This window comes from Hyla sarda, chromosome 3 (genome assembly GCF_029499605.1).
Source record: "Hyla sarda isolate aHylSar1 chromosome 3, aHylSar1.hap1, whole genome shotgun sequence".
Lineage (NCBI taxonomy): Eukaryota > Metazoa > Chordata > Amphibia > Anura > Hylidae > Hyla > Hyla sarda.
Window position 1 is genome coordinate 202,721,457 of NC_079191.1, and position 22,565 is coordinate 202,744,021.

The window sequence follows — 22,565 nt, forward strand, 5'->3', positions numbered from 1 at the left end:
ACATTGTCAAGCTCAGCACTCAGCAAAGTATGGAAGCCTTATAGAGAATAAATGAAGGGCTGGATGTGATGCGGCTTCCTTTATTTGAGGACATCTGCCCTTTGTTTTTGTGATCTGTGGGGGTCCCAGGAGTTTAAACCCCTAGTAATGGGTAGTGTTTTCTAATGGGGATACTTCTTTAGCATTGTATTATAATAGCTGATTAAAGTTTGATAAGTTCTGAAATTCATCGATTGACCTATAGATCTATTGTGTGTTCTCTGCACCACACTTTCCAATACGGGTGCTTAACTTGGTGTAAAAAGACACCTAACTGAAAAAGAAACACAATAAAGAAATCCAAGGCACCGATGTGACAAACATTACCACTGCCTGAATTAACACCAAAGGTTATTGCATTTCCAGTGAATTGGAAATATGTTTGCATTGATTATCTTATTGAAATGTTTGGTCTGGTTAAAGTCTGATACATAGCCAATCATCATTTTGTATATCCATCATCTTTATTATAAATATTAGACCTCTGTAGTATAAGCCTGGCTTATATATACCCGCACAAAATGTTTTTAGCTTTTACATTTTTAAAATAAAACTTTACAATTGCAAGAAACAGTACAAGAAGCAAAGTAAGCAAACTGTGTGGAGCCAATGTTAACGTCACTGTTGTAGTCTGGCAGTTTGATACAAAATGACTTTAATGATAATTGTATTGCATAATGATTGGTCACCAATAGCTTAAACCCCCATGAAGTCATTAAATTGTTACATTCATTCTTTACCCAGTTTTGTATGTGAAACCTTTCCCATATATGACCGCTACATGTCCCTAGAGTCCCGGCTGGTATAATAATAGGCTTATTTAAAGGGGTAGTCCAGTGGTGAAAAACTTATCCCCTATCCTAAGGATAGGGGATAAGTTTGAGATCGCGGGGGGTCCGACCGCTGGGGGCCCCCTGCGATCTCTCTGTACGGGGGCCAGGCTCTCCGCCGAGATAGCGGGTGTCGACCCCCGCACGAGGCGGCGGCCGACACGCCCCCTCAATACATCTCTATGGCAGAGCCGGAGATTGCCGAAGGCAGCGCTTCGGCTCTGCCATAGAGTTGTATTGAGGGGGCGTGTCGGCCGCCGCCTCGTGCGGAGGTCGACACGCCCCTTTCCCGCGGGCTGTCAGGGCTCCGTACAGGAGATCGCAGGGGGCCCCAGCGGTCGGACCCCCCGCGATCTGCAACTTATCCCCTATCCTTAGGATAGGGGATAAGTTGCTCACCACTGAGTCAACACTGGACTACTCCTTTAATGAGTCCCACATTAACTTCTCAAAGCTCAAATCAAAGTAAAATTTCCAGTGTGTTGGCAGTCTATGTAATTGTTCTGTTACAAACAACAGAAAGTATGGAAACATTAGTCAGGAAATTATGTCTAAAACAAATGCTTCCCTACTAAATACAACTTAAGGGTACATTCCCACACGGCGTATTTGCTGCGTATTTGCTGATGCGTATTTTATTTTCTCTGTTGAAGTCAATGGGTAGGAAAATACGCAGCAGCAAATACGCAGGAAAATACGTCACGTGGGAATGCACCCTAAAGGGGAATACAGTGGTCCCTCAAGTTACAATATTAATTGGTTCCAGGACGACCATTGTATGTTGAAACCATTGTATGTTGAGACCATAACTCTATGGAAACCTGGTAATTGGTTCTGAAGCCACCAAAATGTCATCCAAAAATAGGAAAAAGTGAGAATTAAAGAAAAATAAGTAGATAACTAATATAAATAAAACAAATCCTTACATATAAAAGTAAGAAATAGCTGCTGGAAGCTGTAATCACTGTCTATGTCAGTGTTTTCCCAAGCATGGAGCCTCCAGCTATTGCAAAACTACAACTCCCAACATGCCCGGACAGCCAAACGCTGTCCGGGCATGATGGGAGTTGTAGTTTTGCAACAGCTGGGGGCACCCTGCTTGGGAAACACTGGTCTATGTAGAGGACAGGAGCTTCTTCAGTGTCCTGTACAGTACACACAGTGTCCTAAAAAAGTAACATGGAGCCGCCCTCACCTGGTGTCCAGAGGAGCAGGTAACCCTGGTACAGGTAAAGTGTACAGAACATGTAATACCTCCCTGTACTGTAGGGGGCGATACCAGACATCAGTCAGTGCATACACTTCAGTAATACAGGTGTTTTACCAGTAAATTGCCCATTCTGATTGGTCGGTTCTTTCAGCCATTGAAACGTTTCACAGATCTGGACTGTCTGTAGCATTGTATGTTGAGTCTGGTTTCAACTTACAATGGTCCAGAAAAGACCATTGTATGTTGAAACTATTGTATGTTGAGGCCATTGTAAGTTGAGGGATCACTGTACAACTTAAAGGGGAACTTGCCAGGGGTTTCATGCTGCCCAAGCCATAGGTAGCATGAAACAGAAACAGGCTCCTTCATTACAATAAGCTGTCATTTCAGAGAAAACATAGTTTCCTAAACTGGTTTGGAACAGAGTTTCAAGGTTATTGGTAGGGTCCTTGCCCTGGTGGCTTCTCCCTTCCCTGCTGCACTCGATAGATCTCTCTTTATATACAAATAGGGAGAGACCTGGTTTTAAAACTATGATTTAAATAATTGCTCATTGGAATAAGGTAGTCTGTCTTAGTTTCTTGTTACCCCTTGATAGTTGTCCTTCAAGAGTATTGCTACATGGGACAGAAATGCTGCAGATTGTTGTCATCAGAAAATCTGTATAATCTCTGCAAACATGTGAATTTGTTGGGGGTTCACACAACAGAATCTCTGTCCAGTTTTCATGAGGGCGGCGCTAGGACCATACGGAATGCATTGCCATCCCCATAGACGGCAATGAATTTCTGAGCGGATCTGCCGTATGAATGTTCATTCTTTCGGCCAATTTGCTCAGAAATACATAGGCGTCTAGTACCACCTAGCAACGCTCACAGCATCTACAACCCACATTTTAGAGCAGAATATCTTAAAGTGTACCTGTCACCAACAAAAACTTTTGATATAATGTAGATAATATAATTATATGTATATTTGTAATATACATTGATTAAAAAAATGTGTATATTTTTGGGGGGAAAAATGCTGTCCCTGCAGCTATTGCCTGTGTGTGTCTATGAGGAGTCCAAATACAGGAAGTGAGGACAGGAGAAGCAGGGCTCTGTGCAGACTCCTGGCTTGTTAATCATCCAGCTGTGTGAGCCAGGGGCATGTCATAGAGCCTCAGTGTGCAGAGCCCTGCTTGTCCTAAATGCACAGAGCCCTGCTTGTCCACCCTCACTTCCTGTATTTGGACTTCTCATTGAGACACACAAACAAAAGCTGTAGGGACAAAAATGTACACATTTTTTAACCAATGTATATTACAAATATACATATAATGGTATTATCTACATTATATAAAACATTCTTGTTGATGACAGGTACACTTTAATGTTTGTTTAAAATAAAACCTATGTATTTAAAATCTAGCAGATCTACAAATTTCCATGTGTTTTGTAATACACTGTGTGTTGAAAGAAAACATGGCCCCATCAAGAGACTTGTTAATTGAAACATTGGTATCTTGGGAAACAAAATAATATAAAATAATCCAACATGATGACTGATCACTTCTGTCCCCACTGGTGGGACCACCCACTAATCATAGAAAAAAGGGATGCTGAGCCCCTGTTACTGTCCTCTCCACTGCATGGAGCAGCAGTCATGCATTTGAATGCTGCAACAGTTGAGCATGCAACTCCATTCAAAGTCTATGGGACCGATGAAGACAGGAAATACAGTGCTCAGCTGTTTCTATTAACCCCATACACACTGAATGGATGATAAGGATGCTTAAGGACCTCCATTATAATGACTGTAGTGCTCCTGGAGATCAGACATATTTCTACTATAATGTGAGTAGCTGATTAATGTCAGTTTGATAAAACTCCTTTAACATAAATATAATAAACAACTACACGTAATAACAGTATTGATATACTTTTTATAAATAAATATAAAATTAAATATATAAATAAATATAAAAGGAAATATAAAAGGAAACCCCAGCAGTTAAGGCATATTGAGGTAAGAGAGACCTTACCTTTGGTCACTTTGGCAGCAGTTTAACTTATAAAGTGTCAGTTTTCTGATTCAGTGGAACTGTTGTTAAGGTGGGCTGAGGCTCCTTCCCACCCTGTACAGGCCTCCATTCATGGGAGGAGGGTAGGGTAGGGAATAGGCATGCTGCCGCAAATACAGCTGTGTTATAAGTTTACAAACAGTAAATATAGGTACCATCTTTCCTATCTCCCTATTTCCTAACTGCTGGGGTCTGTGGCTCCATATCCAAGAAAAATATTAATTACACCTGTGTAAAAATATCCTAAATCCAAGTTTATGTAGAGTTAATGGCTTCTCAATGGACAGTACTTCCTCAGTTAACCCCTTAAGGACAACGGACGTAAATGTATGCCCTGATCCGCTGGGACTTATCTCACCAGGACATATATATATATATATATATATATATATATATATATATATATATATGTATACGTCTTGTACATGACCCGAGCACCAGAGCGATGATTACATCATGCACAGCAGGTCCCGGCTACTATGAGCAGCCAGGGACCCGCTGGTAATGGTTGACATCAGCCATATCGCTTATGTCCGCCGTTAACCCCTCAGATGCTGTGATCAATACAGATCAAGGCATCTGTAGCAATGTGGCACTTGTAATGGCTGATCTGATGACCCGCGGCACGGCCACAGAGATCAGATCAGCCAAGATGGCGGACAGAGGTCCCCTCATCTGCCTCCATATCAATCACATATACACATGGTATAAAAAAAAAACTACAGATCAGGGTGCAAAAAAAATTTCCCCCGGTATAACCCTGTATACGGAAAAATTAGAAAGTTATAGGTGATCCCCAAAAAATTTTAAACATAGTTATTTTGTAAAAAAAAAAAAAAAAAAGTTTGAGTTTTTTTTTAAGCAGTACAATAATAGAAAAGTATGAAATCATGGGTATCGTTTTAATTGTATTGACCCACAGAATAGAGAAAACATGTCCATTTTACCATACAATGTACAGCGTGAAAATGAAACCCTCCAAAAACATTTTTGTAGTTTTCCATACATTTTTTGGTAAAATTATTGATTTCATTACACAGTACAATTGGTCACACAAATAAACAAGCCCCCTCATGGGTCTGTGATTGGAAATATAAAAGAGTTATGATTTTCAGAAGGCGAGGAGGAAAAAAATGAAAATGTAAAAATAAAATTGTCTGTGTGCTTAAGGCCAAAATGGACTGTGTTAAAGGTTAAAGGTTAAAGGTTTCTGCTTATATTAAACTGGAGATGCCAATTCTTATGTTTTGTACATAGATATGTAGCTAGATGAAATTGGGTTGTTGAGATTGTTATACACAGCAACATTTGACGTGCTGGAATATGACATCTTGTCATGGCCCAATGATAAGGAAATCTTTTGGGGGATTTCACGTAGTGTAACTAAGCACAGAGCCAGGTTCAAGGCACATTCAAATACATTCCTTTAGATTTACAAACTTCTGCATGTAAGACAAGCATTTTTTTTAATATATGCAAATGTACAGCAAAAGGTACACAGGGTAGTATCAATTGCTTCAAATACCCAGTATTTCCATCCTCTATTGCTGCTTCCCTCTTTCTCCTGCATTCAATTGACAGTATAACAGTGATAGTGAACCTTTTTGAGCCCAAACTGTAAAGCACACCAACTTTTTTTTCCTCAAAGTGCCAGCACTGCAATTAAATCAGAATACTGAGGTTCAAGTTTAGAAAAAACAACTCATACAGTTGCCATAACTAATTAACATCTTTTGTTTTAAAAGAAGAACACAACAGAGTTTAATGATCCAAATTTTATTTTATTTTTTTATTGATAGTTTATATTTCCCCCACATTAGATTGTCAGCACAGTTCCCCAACATTAGGCTGGCAGTATAAGTCCCCCCACATTAGGTTGTAGTTCCCACCACATTAGGTGCAGTATAGTTCCCCCACATTACGTGCAGTATAGTTCCCCCACATTAGGTGCAGTATAGTTCCCCACATTAGGTGCAGTATAGTTCCCCACATTAGGTGCAGTATAGTTCCCCCACATTAGGTGCAGTATAGTTCCCCCACATTAGGTGCAGTATAGTTCCCCACATTAGGTGCAGTATAGTTCCCCACATTAGGTGCAGTATAGTTCCTCCACATTAGGTGCAGTATAGTTCCCCACATTAGGTGCAGTAAAGTTCCCCACATTAGGTGCAGTAAAGTTCCCCACATTAGGTGCAGTATAGTTCCCCACATTAGGTGCAGTATAGTTCCCCACATTAGGTGCAGTATAGTTCCCCCACATTAGGTGCAGTAAGGTTCCCCACATTAGGTGAAGTATAGTTCCACCACATTAGGTTGGTACTATAGTTCCCCCACATTAGGTGCAGTATAGCTCCCCACATTAGGTGCAGTATAGCTCTCCCACATTAGGTGCAGTATGGTTCCCCCACATTAGATGCAGTATAGTTCCCCACATTAGGTACCGTATAGTTCCCCACATTAGATGCAGTATAGTTCCCCCACATTGGGTGCAGTATAGTTCCCCCACATTAGGTGCAGTATAGTTCCCCTACATTAGGTGCAGTATAGTTCCCCCACATTAGGTGCAGTATAGTTCCCCTACATTAGGTGCAGTATAGTTCCCCCACATTAGGTGCAGTATAGTTCCCCACATTAGGTGCAGTATAGTTCCCGCACATTAGGTGCAGTGTAGCTCCCCCACAGACATACAGCCTTCAGTCATATACAGTGTATGGCTGGAGGCTGTATGCCTGTGCACTGCCCCACTTCAGTGTTCCGACCACCGCTCCTCCGGTCCGGGGTCACAATCAACTGCTATGGCCTACAGGAGGAGTGGTGGTCGGAACACTGAAGATGACGTACAACATACAGGTAACTTACCATGCGTGCGTGCGTCCTCCTCACTGCTCTGCTGCACTCTTGCTATGGGCGCCCGCACAAGATGTCAGTGACGTCCCTGCATGCGCTACCTCCCGGCGGCCCCTGCGTTTTTAAAGTTAAAGGAGTAGTCCAGTGGTGAACAACTTATCCCCTATCATAAGGATAGGTGATAAGTTGCAGATCGCGGGGGTCTGACCGATGGGGCCCCCAGCGATCTCCTGTACGGGGCCCCAACAGCCCGCGGGAAGGGGGCGCGTTGACCTCCGCACGAAGCGGCGGTCGACACGCCCCCTCAATACAACTCTATGGCAGAGCCGGAGCGCTGCTTTCGGCAATCTCCGGCTCTGCCATAGCCATGTATTGAGGGGGCCTGTCGGCCGCCGCTTCGTGCGGTGGTCGACACCCGCTATCTGGCCGGAGAGCCTGGCCCCCGTACAGAGAGATCGCAGAGGGCCCCAGCGGTCTGACCCCCCCCCCCCCCACGATCTCAAACTTATCCCCTATCCTTAGGATAGGGGATACGTTTTTCACCACTGGACTAACCCTTTAACGCGCAGCCGCAGAAAGGTAACCAGGGCATCCTTGTGTCCTGAAAAGATCTTTCAGGACACAGGGATGTCCCCAATGGGCTGATGGCGAACTATGGCCGCGTGCCCACGAGGGGGCACGGCGTGCCACCTGTGACATGTGTGCCATAGGTTTGCCATCACTGGTCTATAAGGATGGAAATGCTGGGCTCTCAGGTTATCAGTCCTGACCTGTGGTCTCTTGCTGCTCATGAAATCTTTAGCTAAGAAGCAGAAGTTCATAAATCCAACTCCTACTTGGTACTACGAAACCACTGGACAGATTGGGAAACCAATAGCAGGTAGAAAATGCAGGTAGCCCTGTTTGTACATTTCTATGGAAGATAGCCCCACCCCATTCTGCCATTAACTCTGCCTGTTCATATGCATGTTAAGAAATAGGGATGAATATTTATGAAGGGGCCGGGTTATTTCCGGAGTGGGTGTAAAAAAAGGAACGCACATATAAAAAAAATACCATAATACAATATTAGCAACAAGATGAATATCTCCTGACTGACTCTACTGATTTTCACGTGTTAAAATGCATTAGAAACAGAATCACTCACACTATCTACCTGAATATTCTAGTAAATGAGCTGGACCCTGCTGTCAGTTTCCTTTTAAACACAGTGCACCACACCCTAAGCTGTGACAGGATGTCCCTCTAAAGTTGCATCATTGCACATTGCCATGGCAAGACTTCCATCCAAACTATGAGCAAGAGCATGAAATTCCTTGTAGACCTAGCATAAAATATCCCAGTTTTTGCAGTGTAAAATATGAGCACAAGCTTCGGGAAGTCTTGATATTTTCCACTAAGCAAAGTTAGTTTCTTCTCTGAACTTTGGTCATGGATTGGACCTTCAACACTTTCCCACAATGCCACTTTCCTGCATAATCAGTGGAGACTGCCGGCCAACGCCAGGTGACAGATCAAGTGATTGCAACTGAACTGAGCAAATGAAATCATCTTAGTTGGTTAGGGCAACAAGTTATCAAAGCAAAGCGGGTACACCGGAGATCAGTAATTATGTAACTTTCAAACAATATGCTTTCAGGAATTCTCATACATTCGAAATATGATACATTTCCCATGCATTAATTCCTGTAAAACCATTTAACGAAAATGTCATACGACAATACAAAATGTCTAAATATTTTCTGTTTTAAAGAACACCATTACTAACTGTAATAAATAACATAATTTCCACTGAAAATCATGAAAATATTACAAGCTTTTTTAGGGGGGAAATATATACATTTGAAATACAGTATCTGATATAAATAAGTCCACTCCTCACATTTTTATAAATATTTTATTATATCTTTTCCTGTGACAACACTGAAGAAAGGGTTTTCTGTTACAATGTAAAGTGGTGAGTGTGCAGCATGTTTAACAAGGTATAATGTTGTGTCCCCTCAAAATAACTCAACACACAGTGAATAATGTCTAAACCTTGGCAACAAAAGTGAGTACACCCCTAAGTGGAAATGTCCAAATTGGGTCCAAATATTTTGTGTGGCCACCAAAATTTTCCAGCTCTGCCTTTAGCCTTTTGGGTATGGAGTTTACCAAAGCTTCATAGGTTTCCACTAGAGTCCTCTTTCATTCCTCCATGAAGACATTATGGAGCTGGTGGATGTTAGAGCCCTTGCGCTCCCCCACCTTTCATTTAAGGATGCCCCACAGATGCTCATTAGTGTCTAGGTCTGGAGACATGCCTAGCCAGTCCATTACCTTTCACCTCAGCTTCTATAGCAAGGCATTAGTCTTAGAGGTGTGTTTAGGGTTGTTATCATGGTGTACTACTGTATATATAAAAATACAGGTTCTTTAGGACTAAATGAATTGATAGTACAGTGTATGGATAAGTAAGTGCATGTTGAGGGTATGATGAACCGTATGGGAGAAAGGACATGAGTATGCCACTACTGTAGCTCCACAGTGCCAGCAGCACTCATGCAGGCCCAGACCATTATACTCCCACCACCATGCTTGACTGTAGGCAAGGTGACTGGTTGCCTTCACTCATTGGACCACATGACATGGTCCTAGTCTGCTTGTCTTCAACAAACTGTTTGCAGGCTTTCTTGTGCATCATGTTTAATAGAGGCTTCTTTCTGGGATTGCAGCCATGCAGATCAATTTGATGCAGACTGTGGTGTATGGTCTGAGCACTGACAGGTTGAACCAACCCCCCCCCCCCCACCACCACCACCACTTCAACCTCTGCAGCAATACTGGCAGCACTTATATCCCAAAGACAACCTCTGGATATGGCACTGAGAACATGCACTCTATTTCTTTGCTCAACCATGGTGAGGCCTGTTTCAGGGTCTTAGCAATGTTCTTATAGCCTAGGCCACCTTTATGTAGAGCAACAATTCCTGTTTTCAGATCCTCTTAGAGTTATTTGTTGTAAGGTGCCATGTTTTACTTCTAGTCACCAGTATTAGAGAGTATGAGAGCGATAACACCAAATTTAAGACACCTGCTCCCGATTCACACCTGAGACCTTCTAACAAGTCACATGAATGGAATGAAAATGGCTACTTGGACCCAAATTTTGACATTTCCCCTTAGATGTGTACTCTCTTTTGTTGCCATGGTTTGAACATTAATGGCTGTGTGTTGAGTTATTTTGAGGGGACGCAACATTCAACTCTGTTATACAGGCTGTATACTCACTACTTTACATTGTAGCAGAATGTAATTTCTTCAGAGTTGTCATATGAAAAGATATAATAAAATATTTACCAAAATGTTAAGGCTGTACTCACTTATGTGAGATATTGTAAGTTGTATGATCCAGTTGTATATAAGACAACAAATATAACTTGTCTGCATAGTGAAGATGTGCACATGCATGAGGATGCGTTTTCAGTAAATTGACAATTTGCTTGCTGTGAACTAACTTGCATGTTTATTTGCTAATTTTACATGTAATACATGTAACAAATATTTTTTTTGCATTGTGAGTCTTAACCGGATTTGTCTTTACATTGCTGTGATTATAATGTGTCTACTCACTCATTTTGTTTGTAATAAAGTTATTCTCATTTCTTTATTAAGTTGATTGGATAAATTCAGCATATCAAGTCATAAAATTTACGTGTAAGATTAAAGGGAACCTGTTACAATGAAAATGTTACCTAATCTATCGGCATCATGTTATAGAGCAGGAAAAGCTGTATACCAGTCTGCTTAACTTCTTTTCTATAACATAATGCCGATAGGGTAGATAGAATTTTTAAGGTGACAGGTTCTCTTTAAAGTGTCTCTGTCAATTTGACATGTCCTAGAGACCATTACTTAGATACAGCCAGAAAAAGTGCTTAGCTAATCGCTTCTTTCGCTCTGATTCAGTCTTGATAAAATTACAATAAAGCCCATCTCCTTCAGCGAGGCAGCAAGCTGGGGAGCGCCTAGTTGAGTGCTTCTCCCGGCTGTATTTTGACATGTCTCCAGGACATGTTTTAAAGTGACAGTGTCCATTTAAAGGGGTATTCTAGGAAAAACTTTTTTTTTTTATATCAACTGGCTCCAGAAATTTAAACAGATTTGTAAATTATGTGCAACACATAAAGAGAAACACAGCCGCACATCCACCATTTGTAATTTGATCTACTTGCTTCTCAGCATAATTTCAAAAACTAACAGGTTGTTAGTATACATTTTGATCAAAAAGTACAAGCCCACTCGCCATGTCAAGGCCACCTCGTTAGAGTGGGTCCCTAACCTGACACTGGCGTAGCCCCCGGCGGCGACCACTGCCTCCGAGACCCCATGTCCAACGGGGGAGCGACCCAGTGGCCAGGCAGCCCCACTACTGCCCAACCAAGCCCCTGGCTCTGGGTCACTCCACCCCACAGACAAAGCATCACAGAAACAATGGCCACCACAGAGAACCACACCAGTATGAAACCTACCATGTGCTTACTGCCAGAGGGCTGGGAGAATGCTAGGAGGAAACCCTTATGCAGTTTCCTGCTAATTAAAAACACCTGGGCCAAATGGGTGGAGTGGAGTGCTGGCTAGGGAAGAAGGGAGCGACTACAAATGGGCAACACAAAAAGAGAAACACAGCCGCACATCCACCATTTGTAATTTGATCTACTTGCTTCTCAGCACAATTTCAAAAACTAACAGGTTGTTAGTATACATTTTGATCAAAAATACAAGCCCACTCAACACGTCAAGGCCACCTCGCTAGAGTGGGTCCCTAACCTGACACTGGCGTAGCCCCGTCAGCGACCACTACCTTCGAGACCCCATGTCCAACGGGGGGGAACGACCCAGTGGCCAGGCAGCCCCACTACTGCCCGACCAAGCCCCTGGCTCTGGGCCACTCCACCCCACAGACAAAGCATCACAGAAACAATGGCTGCCACAGAGAACCACACCAGTATGAAACCTACCATGTGCTCACTGCCAGAGGGCTGGGAGAATGGTAGGACGAAACCTTTATGCAGTTTCCTGCTAATTAAAAATGTCTGGGCCAAATGGGTGGAGTTGAGTGCTGGCCATGGAAGAAAAGAGAGACTACAAATGTACAACACAAATAGAGAAACACAGCCGCACATCCACCATTTGTAATTTGATCTACTTGCTTTTCAGCATAATTTTAAAAACAAACAGGTTGTTAGTATACATTTTGATCAAAAAGAACAAGCCCACTTGCCACGTCAAGGCCACCTATCCAGAGTGGGTCCCTAACCTTCTTCCACAGCCAGCACTCCACTCCACCCATTTGGCCCAGGTGTTTTTAATTAGCAGGAAACTGCATAAGGGTTTCCTCCTACCATTCTCCCAGCCCTCTGGCAGGGAGCATATGGTAGGTTTCATGCTGGTGTGGTTCTCTGTGGAGGCCATTGTTTCTGTGATGCTTTGTTTATGGGGTGGAGTGGCCCAGAGCCAGGTGCTTGGTCGGGCAGTAGTGGGGCTGCCTGGCCACTGGGTCGCTCCCCTTGTTGGGCAAGGGGTCTCGGATGCAGTGGTCGCCGCCGGGGGTTACGCCAGTGTCAGGTTAGGGATCCACTCTAGCGAGGTGGCCTTGACGTGGCAAGTGGGCTTGTACTTTTTGATCAAAATGTATACTAACAAACTGTTAGTTTTTGAAATTATGCTGAGAAGCAAGTAGATCAAATTACAAATGGTGGATGTGCGGCTGTGTTTCTCTTTTTGTGTTGCAGATTTGTAAATTACTTCTAATAAAAAATCTTAATCCTTCCAATAATTATCAGCTGCGGAAGTTGAGTTGTTCTTTTCTGTCTGGCAACAGTGCTCTTTGCTGACATCTCTGCTTGTCTCGGGAACTGCACAGAGTAAAAGAGGTTTGCTATGTGGATTTGCTTCTACTCTGGACAGTTCCCAAGACAGGTGTCATCTGAGAGCACTTAGACATAAAAGAACAACTCAACTTCAGCAGATGATAAGTACTAAAAGGATTAAGATTTTTAATAGAAGTCATTTTCAAATCTGTTTTACTTTCTGGAGTCAGTCGATATATAAAAAAAAAGTTTTTTTTCCTGGATAACCCCTTTAACTATTCATTGTTCATCTAAGAAAGCCTTAGGTGGATCTGGCAACAAATTTGAATAACTATAATCTCATTTTTGCAGCCAGAAATTGAGCTTCAAGGAGAGAGTACGCATGGCAAGCCCAAGAGGTCAAAGTATTAAGGGCAGACAAACATCAGTTGGAGATCGACGTTCCCCTAGTACTGATGTGACCTCAGAAGCAAGCCCTACAAAAGTACAGAAGAGCTGGAGCTTCAATGACAGAACAAGATTCAGACCTTCTCTCAGATTGAAGAGTTCACAGCCCAAACCAGTGACTGATCGTAAGAACACTTGCTTTTCTAAAACTATAATAGCAGTGTAAAACATATACATTATTATTATTATTATTATTATACATTAAGTGATGCATTATACTGCATTCACATGTTTATTGAGCAAATTACAATAGAATATATCTACTCTGTAGGTAAATGTTCTAAGGGTTCTTTTAGAGTATTCTTTTATGGCTATTTAAAAAGTGGCAGATTTGGTGTAATTTTTTATTTAGTGTCATTTTCTACATGTATTTTTTCAGCAGTTTTTCAGTCCTATGGGAAAAAAACATCAGAAAAATGGCATACCAAGAGCAGGCTGAGTTTTGAACAAATCATTACTGACCCAAAATATGTAATAAGAAAAACAAACCAAAATGAATATACCGTACGTAGTACATTTATTTAGCACCATAGATTTTAAAGGTCATGGACACCTTTGAAAAACATTTCTTATTCTTGTTTTTTTACTGGTAGAAAACACTTTTTCTATAAGTCTTTATTTAAAAGGTTAGTATTTGTTCTACACCGTCTGCTATCACTAAAGTTTATAAAAGATGCAATTTTCTGATGAGCTTCTTGTCAAAATGTTGTATCTTTTATCAAAGGCCAACAATGGTAAATCTGCACCATAATCCACACGATTTAGTATGAATTTGTCACTGTGGATTTTCTTAGAGATTTTTTAGGGAAATTTTCTGCAAACCTGTCCCATGTGCATTTACCTTATTTGAGTAGGTTTATAATTATGAATACAAATACAGATTTATCTCATGAAACCTTTCCAGTATTTGTTTTTAGTATTGTTATTTACTATGGCTCCTATGCTGAAAATGATTCCCTTCAGCTTCTCTTGCTTTTTATGTCATCTGAAAGAATAAGAACAGATAGTCCGACATTATTTCTGTCACAAACACATAAACCATGTTCTAAAATTGGCCAAAATGAAACTCACCAGTGAAAGGTCTTTTATTATTCCATTTCACTGCAAAACAATTTGAAACTTTAATTTCCCTTTTAAAGCAGCAAATCATTTTAACCTCTTAAGGATGAAGGGTGTCTTTGCGCCTGGTACTTAAGGACCAGGAGCATACCTGTATACCCTAGTTCCCGTACCATATTTTGAAGCGTGCTCACGAGCTGTATATCCAGTGAGTCCCGGTTGATTTCAGCAGTTAGGACCCACAGTTAATGCCGGACTTCGCCCATTGGGCCAACCTTCCAAAGATCAAAGTTGATTGCGGAGTAGCTCAGCGGAGCTGATCAGGACATCCACAATGAAATCCCAGGTCCTGATCAGCTGAGTGGATGGCGGGAAGGCCCTTACCTGCCTCCTCAACGTCCAATGTCCCAGCCAGGCTCTGCAAGCTAGCGCAAGATTGCATGTTATAACCCCCTATGGGGATTTAAAAAAAATAAAAAAGGAAAAAGTTTTTTTGTTTTTTTTTAAAGAGTTAATAAAAGTGAATGAACCCCCTCCGTAATAATAGTTTGAATCAGCCTTTTCCTATTTTTTAAATAAAATAATGTAATAAAAAATAAACATATGTGGTACCGCCATGTGCGTAAATGTCCTAACTATTAAGATATAATGTTAATAAAAATGCACAATGGCGTACACGTAAAAAAAAAAAAAAAATACTATAGGCCAAAATTTTGCATTTTTGGTCACTTTACAGTGCAAAAAAAATTAGCCCTCATATCCACGTATGCAGATAAATAAAAAAAAAGTTATAGGAGTCAGAAGCGGACAATTTTCAGTATTCTAATTTTGGTAGTTCAAATTGAATTAAAGTAGTATAAAATAAAAACCTATATAAATTGGGTATCATTGTAATCGTAAGGACCTACAAAATAAGAGATAAGGTGTAATTTTTATTGGAAAATGCACAGCATAGAAACGGAAGCCCCCAAAAGTTACAAAATGGCATATTTTTTTAATTTCACCTTACATATAATTGTTTTTTGTTCCGCTGCAGATTTTGTTATAAAATAAGTTATTTCATAAAAAAATACAATTGGTGACACAAAAAAAAAAAAACAAGTCCTTATTGGTGCAAAATTGAAAGCATTTCTGCATTGAAATTATGGCATGTGAACATAGCCTGCATGGAAAAGTAGATTTCAGATTTTCTTCGTCATATTCTCAGGAGTGTTGCTCGCGAATATTCGCAATGCAAATTTTATTTGCAAATATCGCATATTCACGAATTCCCAAATATTTGCGTTTATAGCACTAAATATTCGTAATTACGAATATTGTTTTTTTTTTCTTTCACAATACACATCACAGTGATCATCCCTCTCTTCTTCCAGCTTGTGTGGTCTAAAGAAGGCTCTAATACTACTGTGTGAGACTGGCGTACGAATTTTCGCATATGGTAAAACTTGCAAATGCAAATTTTTGCATATGCGAATTTTCGCTTATGCAAAATTTCGCTTATGCAAATTTTTTGCGCATGCAAATTTTTGTTTATGCTAATTTATGTATATGTAAATGTTCGCATATGCGAAAATATAACGCGAATATTACGAATATGCGAATTTAGTGAATGTATGACGAATATTCGTTCATATATTCGCGAAATATCGCAAATTCGGATATGGCCTATGCTGCTCAACACTATTTCTCATTGTAAACAAATTGCAGATGGCGCTAAGGCTAGGTTGGTTCTAGGATCACTGGGAAAATTCTCCATAGACGGAAATGCATTTCTGAGGGGATACTGCTGTAAGGATAAACCAGGAGAAGGCTTGTACATTCGCAACTTGCACTAAAATGTCTATTCTTGAGCAAAACATAATCCCCATCATGAACTTCTATTGACATTAACTGAGCTTTGATTCCACATGGAAATTCTGTTGGAATCTGCATCAGATTACTTAGGCTGGGTTTACACTACAGACTTTCCCCTGTGGAAACTCAAATTCAGAATTTGGACAAAAGAATGAAACTGTCCTCTGTTTGGTGGATCTGATTGGATATGCATTGCTGTCAATGGTGACTGCATGTATCTAATCAATCCTAGCCACAACTGAATAAAGTGCCCTTGCGCACAGACTTCCGGCCCAGAATCTTTCTGGGAGGACATTCAGTAGTGTGAACCCAGCCTAAGGGCCCTTTTTTATTTTTTGGAATTTCTGTATCCAGACGCAGCTGCCGATATCAGTCGGCACTGGAACCGCTTGGGCATGCGCCATCGCCATTGGGCGGGCTATGCATTTCCGAGCATATTCTGCTAAAATAATTCACATGTTCATTCTTTTTCAGAATTACCATAGTGAAAATTGTGCTGCAGGAAATCTGCTGCATGAATGGGACAGCGGAAATCATATAGCAGAATTTCCTAGCGGAATTTTGAAGATGGTTTCTTAAAAAAAATGTGCAGCGTGAAAGGGCCCTAAAGTGCGTACTGGTTCCTACATAGAATACGGATGCCCCCCCCCCCCCCAAAGTCACCCACTAGCACCCTCAAATATGCTACCCCTTGTCACATGGAAGGGGCAGCAGTCCCACGCTGTCTACCAAATATCTTTTACTATACAGTGGTCCCTCAAGTTACAATATTAATTGGTTCCAGGATGACCATTGTAAGTTGAAACCATTGTATGTTGAGACCAGAGCTCTATGGAAACCTGGTAATTGGTTCTAAAGGCACCAAAATGTCATCCAAAAATAGGAAAAAGTGAGAATTAAAGAAAAATAAGTAGATAACTAATATAGATAAAGAAAATCCTTACATATAAAAGTAAGAAAGATCTGCTGGAAGCTGTAATCACTGTGTATGTCAGTGTTTCCTAAGCATGGAGTCTCCAGCTGTTGCAAACCTACAACTCCCAGCATGCCCGGACAGCCAAAGGCTGTCCGGGCATGCTGGGAATTGTAGGTTTGCAACAGCTGGGGGCACCCTGCTTGGGAAACACTGGTCTATGTAGAGGACAGGAGCTTCTTTGGGGGTCCTGTACAGTACACGCAGTACTGTAACATGGAGTAAAGTAACATGGAGTCGCCCTTACCTGGTGTCCTAAGGAGCAGGTAACCCTGGTACAGGTAAAGTGTACAGAACATGTAATACCTCCCTGTACTGTAGGGGGCACTACCAGACACCAGTCAGTGCATACGCTTCAGTAATACAGGGGTTTTACCAGTGAATGCCCATTCTGATTGGTCAGTTCTTCCGGCCATTGACATGTTTCACAGATCTGGACTGTATGTAGCATTGTATGTTGAGTCTGGTTTCAACTTAAAATGGTCCAGAAAAGACCATTGTATGTTGAAACTATCATATGTTGAGGCCATTGTAAGTTGAGGGATCACTGTATATACAAGATATATATTTTTCTTCATAAAAGGCATATATCACATTTCTTCTACGTGCATAGACTTGTTCTGTGGGATATATTTAACTATTACTGTAATCAAGATATAATCGTAGCGTCTTTTTATAACAGAACATTATGATGAAAAAAGGATAGAAGAAAAAATGACAAGCAATGGATAGTGTTTCATACTGATTGCTGAAAGGCTTGAAGGAAAATCACAATTTTCTTTTACTTCTAAAGGTTTTGGTTGAGGTCAGACTGCTATAACTTCAGCACTGTACAACTCTTTGGCAGCAGTAGAGATGAGCAAATTTACAGTAAATTCGATTCATCATGAACTTCTCGGCTCGGCAGTTGATTACTTATCCTGCGTAAATTAGTTCAGTTTCAGGTGCTCCGGTGGGCTGGAAAAGGTGGATACAGTCCTAGGAGACTCTTTCCTAGGAATGTATCCACCTTTTCCAGCCCACGGGAGCTCCTGAAAGCTGAACTCATTTACGCAGGATAAGTCATCAACTGCTGAGCCGAGAAGTTCGTGACGAATCGAATTTACTGTAAGTTCTCTCATCTCTAGGCAGCAGTATCATCTTTAATGCAGCTGTTAGGTAGACATCCTACTCCATTTCTACTCTTTTTATTCTTTGTCTATATCTTTTGTAGAGTATTTATCTTTTTGTCTATGGCTAAGCTACTTTTGCTTTGTAAAAATCTGTCATGTAAGTAGCTATCATGGCTTAGTTTGCCCTGTCTGATAAATATAGTAATTTAACTGATATATTGATGAGGTGCCAGTTACATGAAAAGAGAATAATGGGGAATATATGAATTTTATCTTTGTTAATATAGTCTCCATGATTATTGTAGATTTCAATATACCGTATTTTTCACCCTATAGGACGCACCGGCGTATAAGACGCACCCAATTTATAGGTGCAAAATCTAAAAAAATTAAGATTTTGAACCCAATAGTGGTCTTCAACCTGCGGACCTCCAGATGTTGCAAAACTACAACTTCCAGCATGCCCCGACAGCCGTTGGTCCACAGGTTGAAGACCACTGCATAGGAGGTAATACTCACGTGTCCCCGTCACCGCTGCCCTGGATGTCGCTCCATCGCTGTCACCGTGTCCCCGTCGCTCCGGAACGTCTCTGCTGCCGGGTATCCTCGCTCTCCGTCGCTGCCATTACGTCTTTTCGCACGCCGACGCGCGTACGCGGCGACATGATGATGAGGAAGGAGAGCGCCGGCCTTAAAGGGGATCCCTGAACGGAGAAGACACCGAGGAGGCAGGTAAGGTCCCTCCCGGTGTCCTGTAAGCACTAACCCGGCTATTCAGTCGGGCTGTTCGGGACCGCCGCGGTGAAATCGTCGTGGTCCCGAACAGTCGGGTTAGTGTCACTTTCCCTGCAGATACGGCAGTCAGCTTTGATCGCCGCGTCTGAAGGGTTAATACAGGGCATCACCGTGATCGGTGATGTCCTGTATTAGCCGCGGGTCCCGGCCGTTGATGGCCGCAGGGACCGCCGTGATAGGGGTGTATTCCCCGTATAAGACGCACCAACTTCCCCCCCCCCCCAGTTTTGGGGAAGAAAAAGTGCATCTTATACGGCGAAAAATACGATAGTTAAAAATGCTTCACTAACAAGATTTTCCTTAAGGAGAAGCGATTAGATCCCTAGAGTTTTGTGAGACTTTCCTCCTATGCTGCCTGCGATGCCACAATCTGTAAAAAAAAATGATTTTGTTCCGTAGGCGTACTGCATGCTAATGGCTGTTATGCACTGTTTCTCCTGTGACTATTTAACAATAATTAGAATACTGCATGCATTCCATACACTGTTCTTTTCCTATTTAAGATACTGGGGGCAGCAAGTGAGGCTCTGGGGACTTAACAGGATCCCTTTATAGCGGAGCTGTAATCATGCTATACTGCCATATATAAAGGCAGCAAAGGGCCACTCTACTAGTATCCTATACACGTCACAGCCAAATAGTGTACACATAGTAATGGGTCTTCTGTATTCATGAGCCTAACAATTCTCTCCCCCCTTTACACCACTGGTTTACCATGTATGCATGCAAATACACAGCAGGCTGTCAGCCACTATTAAAGGGGTACTCCGGTGGAAAACAATGTTTTTCAAATCAACTGGTACCAGAAAGTTAAACAGATTTGTAAATTACTTCTATTAAAAAATCTCAATCCTCCCAGTACTTAGCTGCTGTATGCTCCATGGGAAGTTGAGAAGTTCTTTTCGTCTGACCATGGTGCTCTCTTCTGACACCTCTGTCCATGCCAGGATCTGTCCAGGGCAGGAAAATTTTGCTATGGGAATTTGCTACTACCCTGGACAGTTCCTGGCACAGACAGAGGTGTCAGCAGAGAGCACTTCCTGTGGAACACAGCAGCTGTTGGGTGTGTCTGACTTCCAGAGAGAGAGGATTGAAGCAGTGTTTCCTACAGCCTTTTCCCCAGGAGGGTGGCAGCTTCCTTGGGAGAGCCTCCTGCTATGGAGCCCCAGACTTCCACCCCTCGAACTAGGCCGGAGGGGGGTGGGAGTGAGAGAGCTACGGCCGATTCCAAGGACAGGGTGAGAAGATCCAGCAGGCTCCGCAGTAATGTGGAGCCCACTCCCCCGTCCTTCGCTGGAAACCGCAAGGCGTCCGGTAAGAAGCTTATGGTTATGTCTTCGGGGACTGTGTCTGATACTATGGAACCCCAGCAATGGGGGGTGAAGGGTCCCAGGGAGTCGCTAGCTACTTTCGGTTCCCGCATGCAGGTAAATCTTGTAGAATATGAGCAGCTGGGGAAAAAGCTGAAAATCATAAGGGAAGACCTGAAGTTTGCTCGCTACCAAACAGATAACTCTGCCAAGGCTATGAGGGCTAAGTTTGCTGCCAGGGTGTGTGAGCTGAAGGCAGAGGAGCAGGAGGTGGTGAGAGCCCGAATGCTGATTGTAGAGGGAGCAGGCATGTTTAAAGAAAAATTAAAGAATGAAGACCGCTATAAAACCATGCGGACCCCTGTGAAGGAGGAAGAGGATAGTCAGGGGGAGGAAGAGTGCTTGTGTGTCACGGAGGAGAAGATGGAGGAAGGTGGTGAGGGAGATGGCGGCAGTGAGGGTGATGAGAGTGAGGGGGATGTGTGTGATACCCCGTGTACCCCTAAGACCTCTGTCACCCCGAGTGCGGATTACATCAACCCTGCCCAAGTCGCCCTACCAGCCACCTCTGAGGAAAGTGACAGTAATGATGGCGGTGACAGTGGACTGGTCTGTGGGGGGCTCCTGCGGGCCATAGTGATGCAGGAGTCACCCACCCGTCTGGAAAATTTCAGTTTTGGCCAGGACCTGGGCCCTGAGGAGAGGAAGAGGAAGAAGAAGAAGAAGAAGAAAAAGGCTGAGAAGCAGATAAAGTTTGTTTTCTCTCCTATCCAGCAGTCTGGGCCACCTGAAAAGTTGGTTCAGGCTGCTGGGCCCCCCACCCTGCCAGATCCCGCTTCTGCTGTGGAACGGGACCAGCACGGGGGGTACAGTGCTGCATCCAACATGGCCGCGGGTGCTACAGTCACGCGTCCTGCTGGTAGGGAAGAGCAGGACAGGCTAATAGTGGGCAATAGTTATGCGGCAGTTTGCAAGGGGAGCAGTTCCCCGAGTATTGTGGGCAATGTTACTAGCCCTGCGGGGCACTTCCCTGAGAGGGGGGGGAGTGTCCAGGCGCCTGAGGTGTGTGGTGAGATCTTCTGCTTGGGGGGCGGTCCCCTGGGCGCTGATAGTAGTGTCGGTGCTGCGGGGCACTCCCCTGAGAGGGGGGGGAGCGTCCAGGTGTCAGAACCTGCTGCTGAGCCTGTGCGGTTGGGCACAGTGTGTGGCGCAGGCACTGCAGGGATCTCCCCTGTGAGAGAGGGGAGTCCCTGCACATCAGTGGCAGGAGGAGTGGTGGAGGTGCGCCTGGAGGGGCAGCCTCAGCTTCGGGAGGTGATGTCGGCGGTGACATCTCGAATGGAGGAGGAGTCAGCGTCGCCGACAATGACAGCCGCCGGCGACCTGAGAATGTACAAAAAGGCCAAGCTAAAGCATGTCCAGGCCAGCCCAGAGGTAGTGGGTGAAGCAGCTGCTGATCCCAAAAATACTGTCAATAAAAGCAATGTTAATACAAGGTGTGTGAAAGATGGGAGTGGTAGTGCTGTGGATGAGAGGGGTGTATGTGGCAGTGGTAGTGGTGCAGATGGGAGGAGTGGTAGTGGTGCAGATGGGAGGAGTGGTAGTGGTGTGAATGAGAGTGGTGATAGTGGAGTGAATGAGAGGAGTGGTAGTGGTGCAGATGGGAGGAGTGGTAGTGGCGCAGATGGGAGGAGTGGTAGTGGTGTGAATGAGAGTGGTGATAGTGGAGTGAATGAGAGGAGTGGTAGTGGTGCAGATGGGAGGAGTAGTTGTGTGAATGAGAGTAGTAGTAGTAGTGGTGTGGATGGCAGGAATAAGAGTGGCTTTTGTGGCAGTACAGGTGGCCTAGGCGGGGATGTAGGGACGGTGTCTGGTCCGGCTGCCCCCCCGGTCGTCAGGAGTTATGCAAGTGTGGCGGCTGGGGGTTCAGTAGGATTTTTACCTCCTGCATCTGGTGAAGGTCAGTTGCAACGGCGTCTCCTGGAGGCACTAAAGAGAGGAGAAAGGACGCTCCAGGTAGAGGGAAAGGAGATGGACCTGTCTTTTTGGGTGGAGAGACATGGTCTGGGAGCGTTCCGAGAGAGGAATGGGGAGACTGTATGGTCCCTCCAGACACACGGGCAGGAGGTAGGTCGCAGGAATGTGGCCCGTTTGGTCTGGAAAGGCGAAGAT

The 22,565-nt window shown here is 43.2% G+C and overlaps 1 protein-coding gene across 5 annotated transcripts in view; it reads left to right on the forward strand.

Moving 5' to 3' along the window:
• The window catches only part of KCNQ5 (potassium voltage-gated channel subfamily Q member 5), a 638,117-nt gene that overhangs the window by 560,470 nt on the left and 55,082 nt on the right, over positions 1 to 22,565 (forward strand). For all 5 annotated transcript variants that reach the window (XM_056565866.1, XM_056565867.1, XM_056565869.1 and 2 more), the window contains one exon: positions 13,195 to 13,415. In XM_056565866.1, coding sequence (XP_056421841.1) covers positions 13,195 to 13,415 — 221 coding nt within the window. The remainder of the gene's footprint in view (positions 1 to 13,194; positions 13,416 to 22,565) is intronic.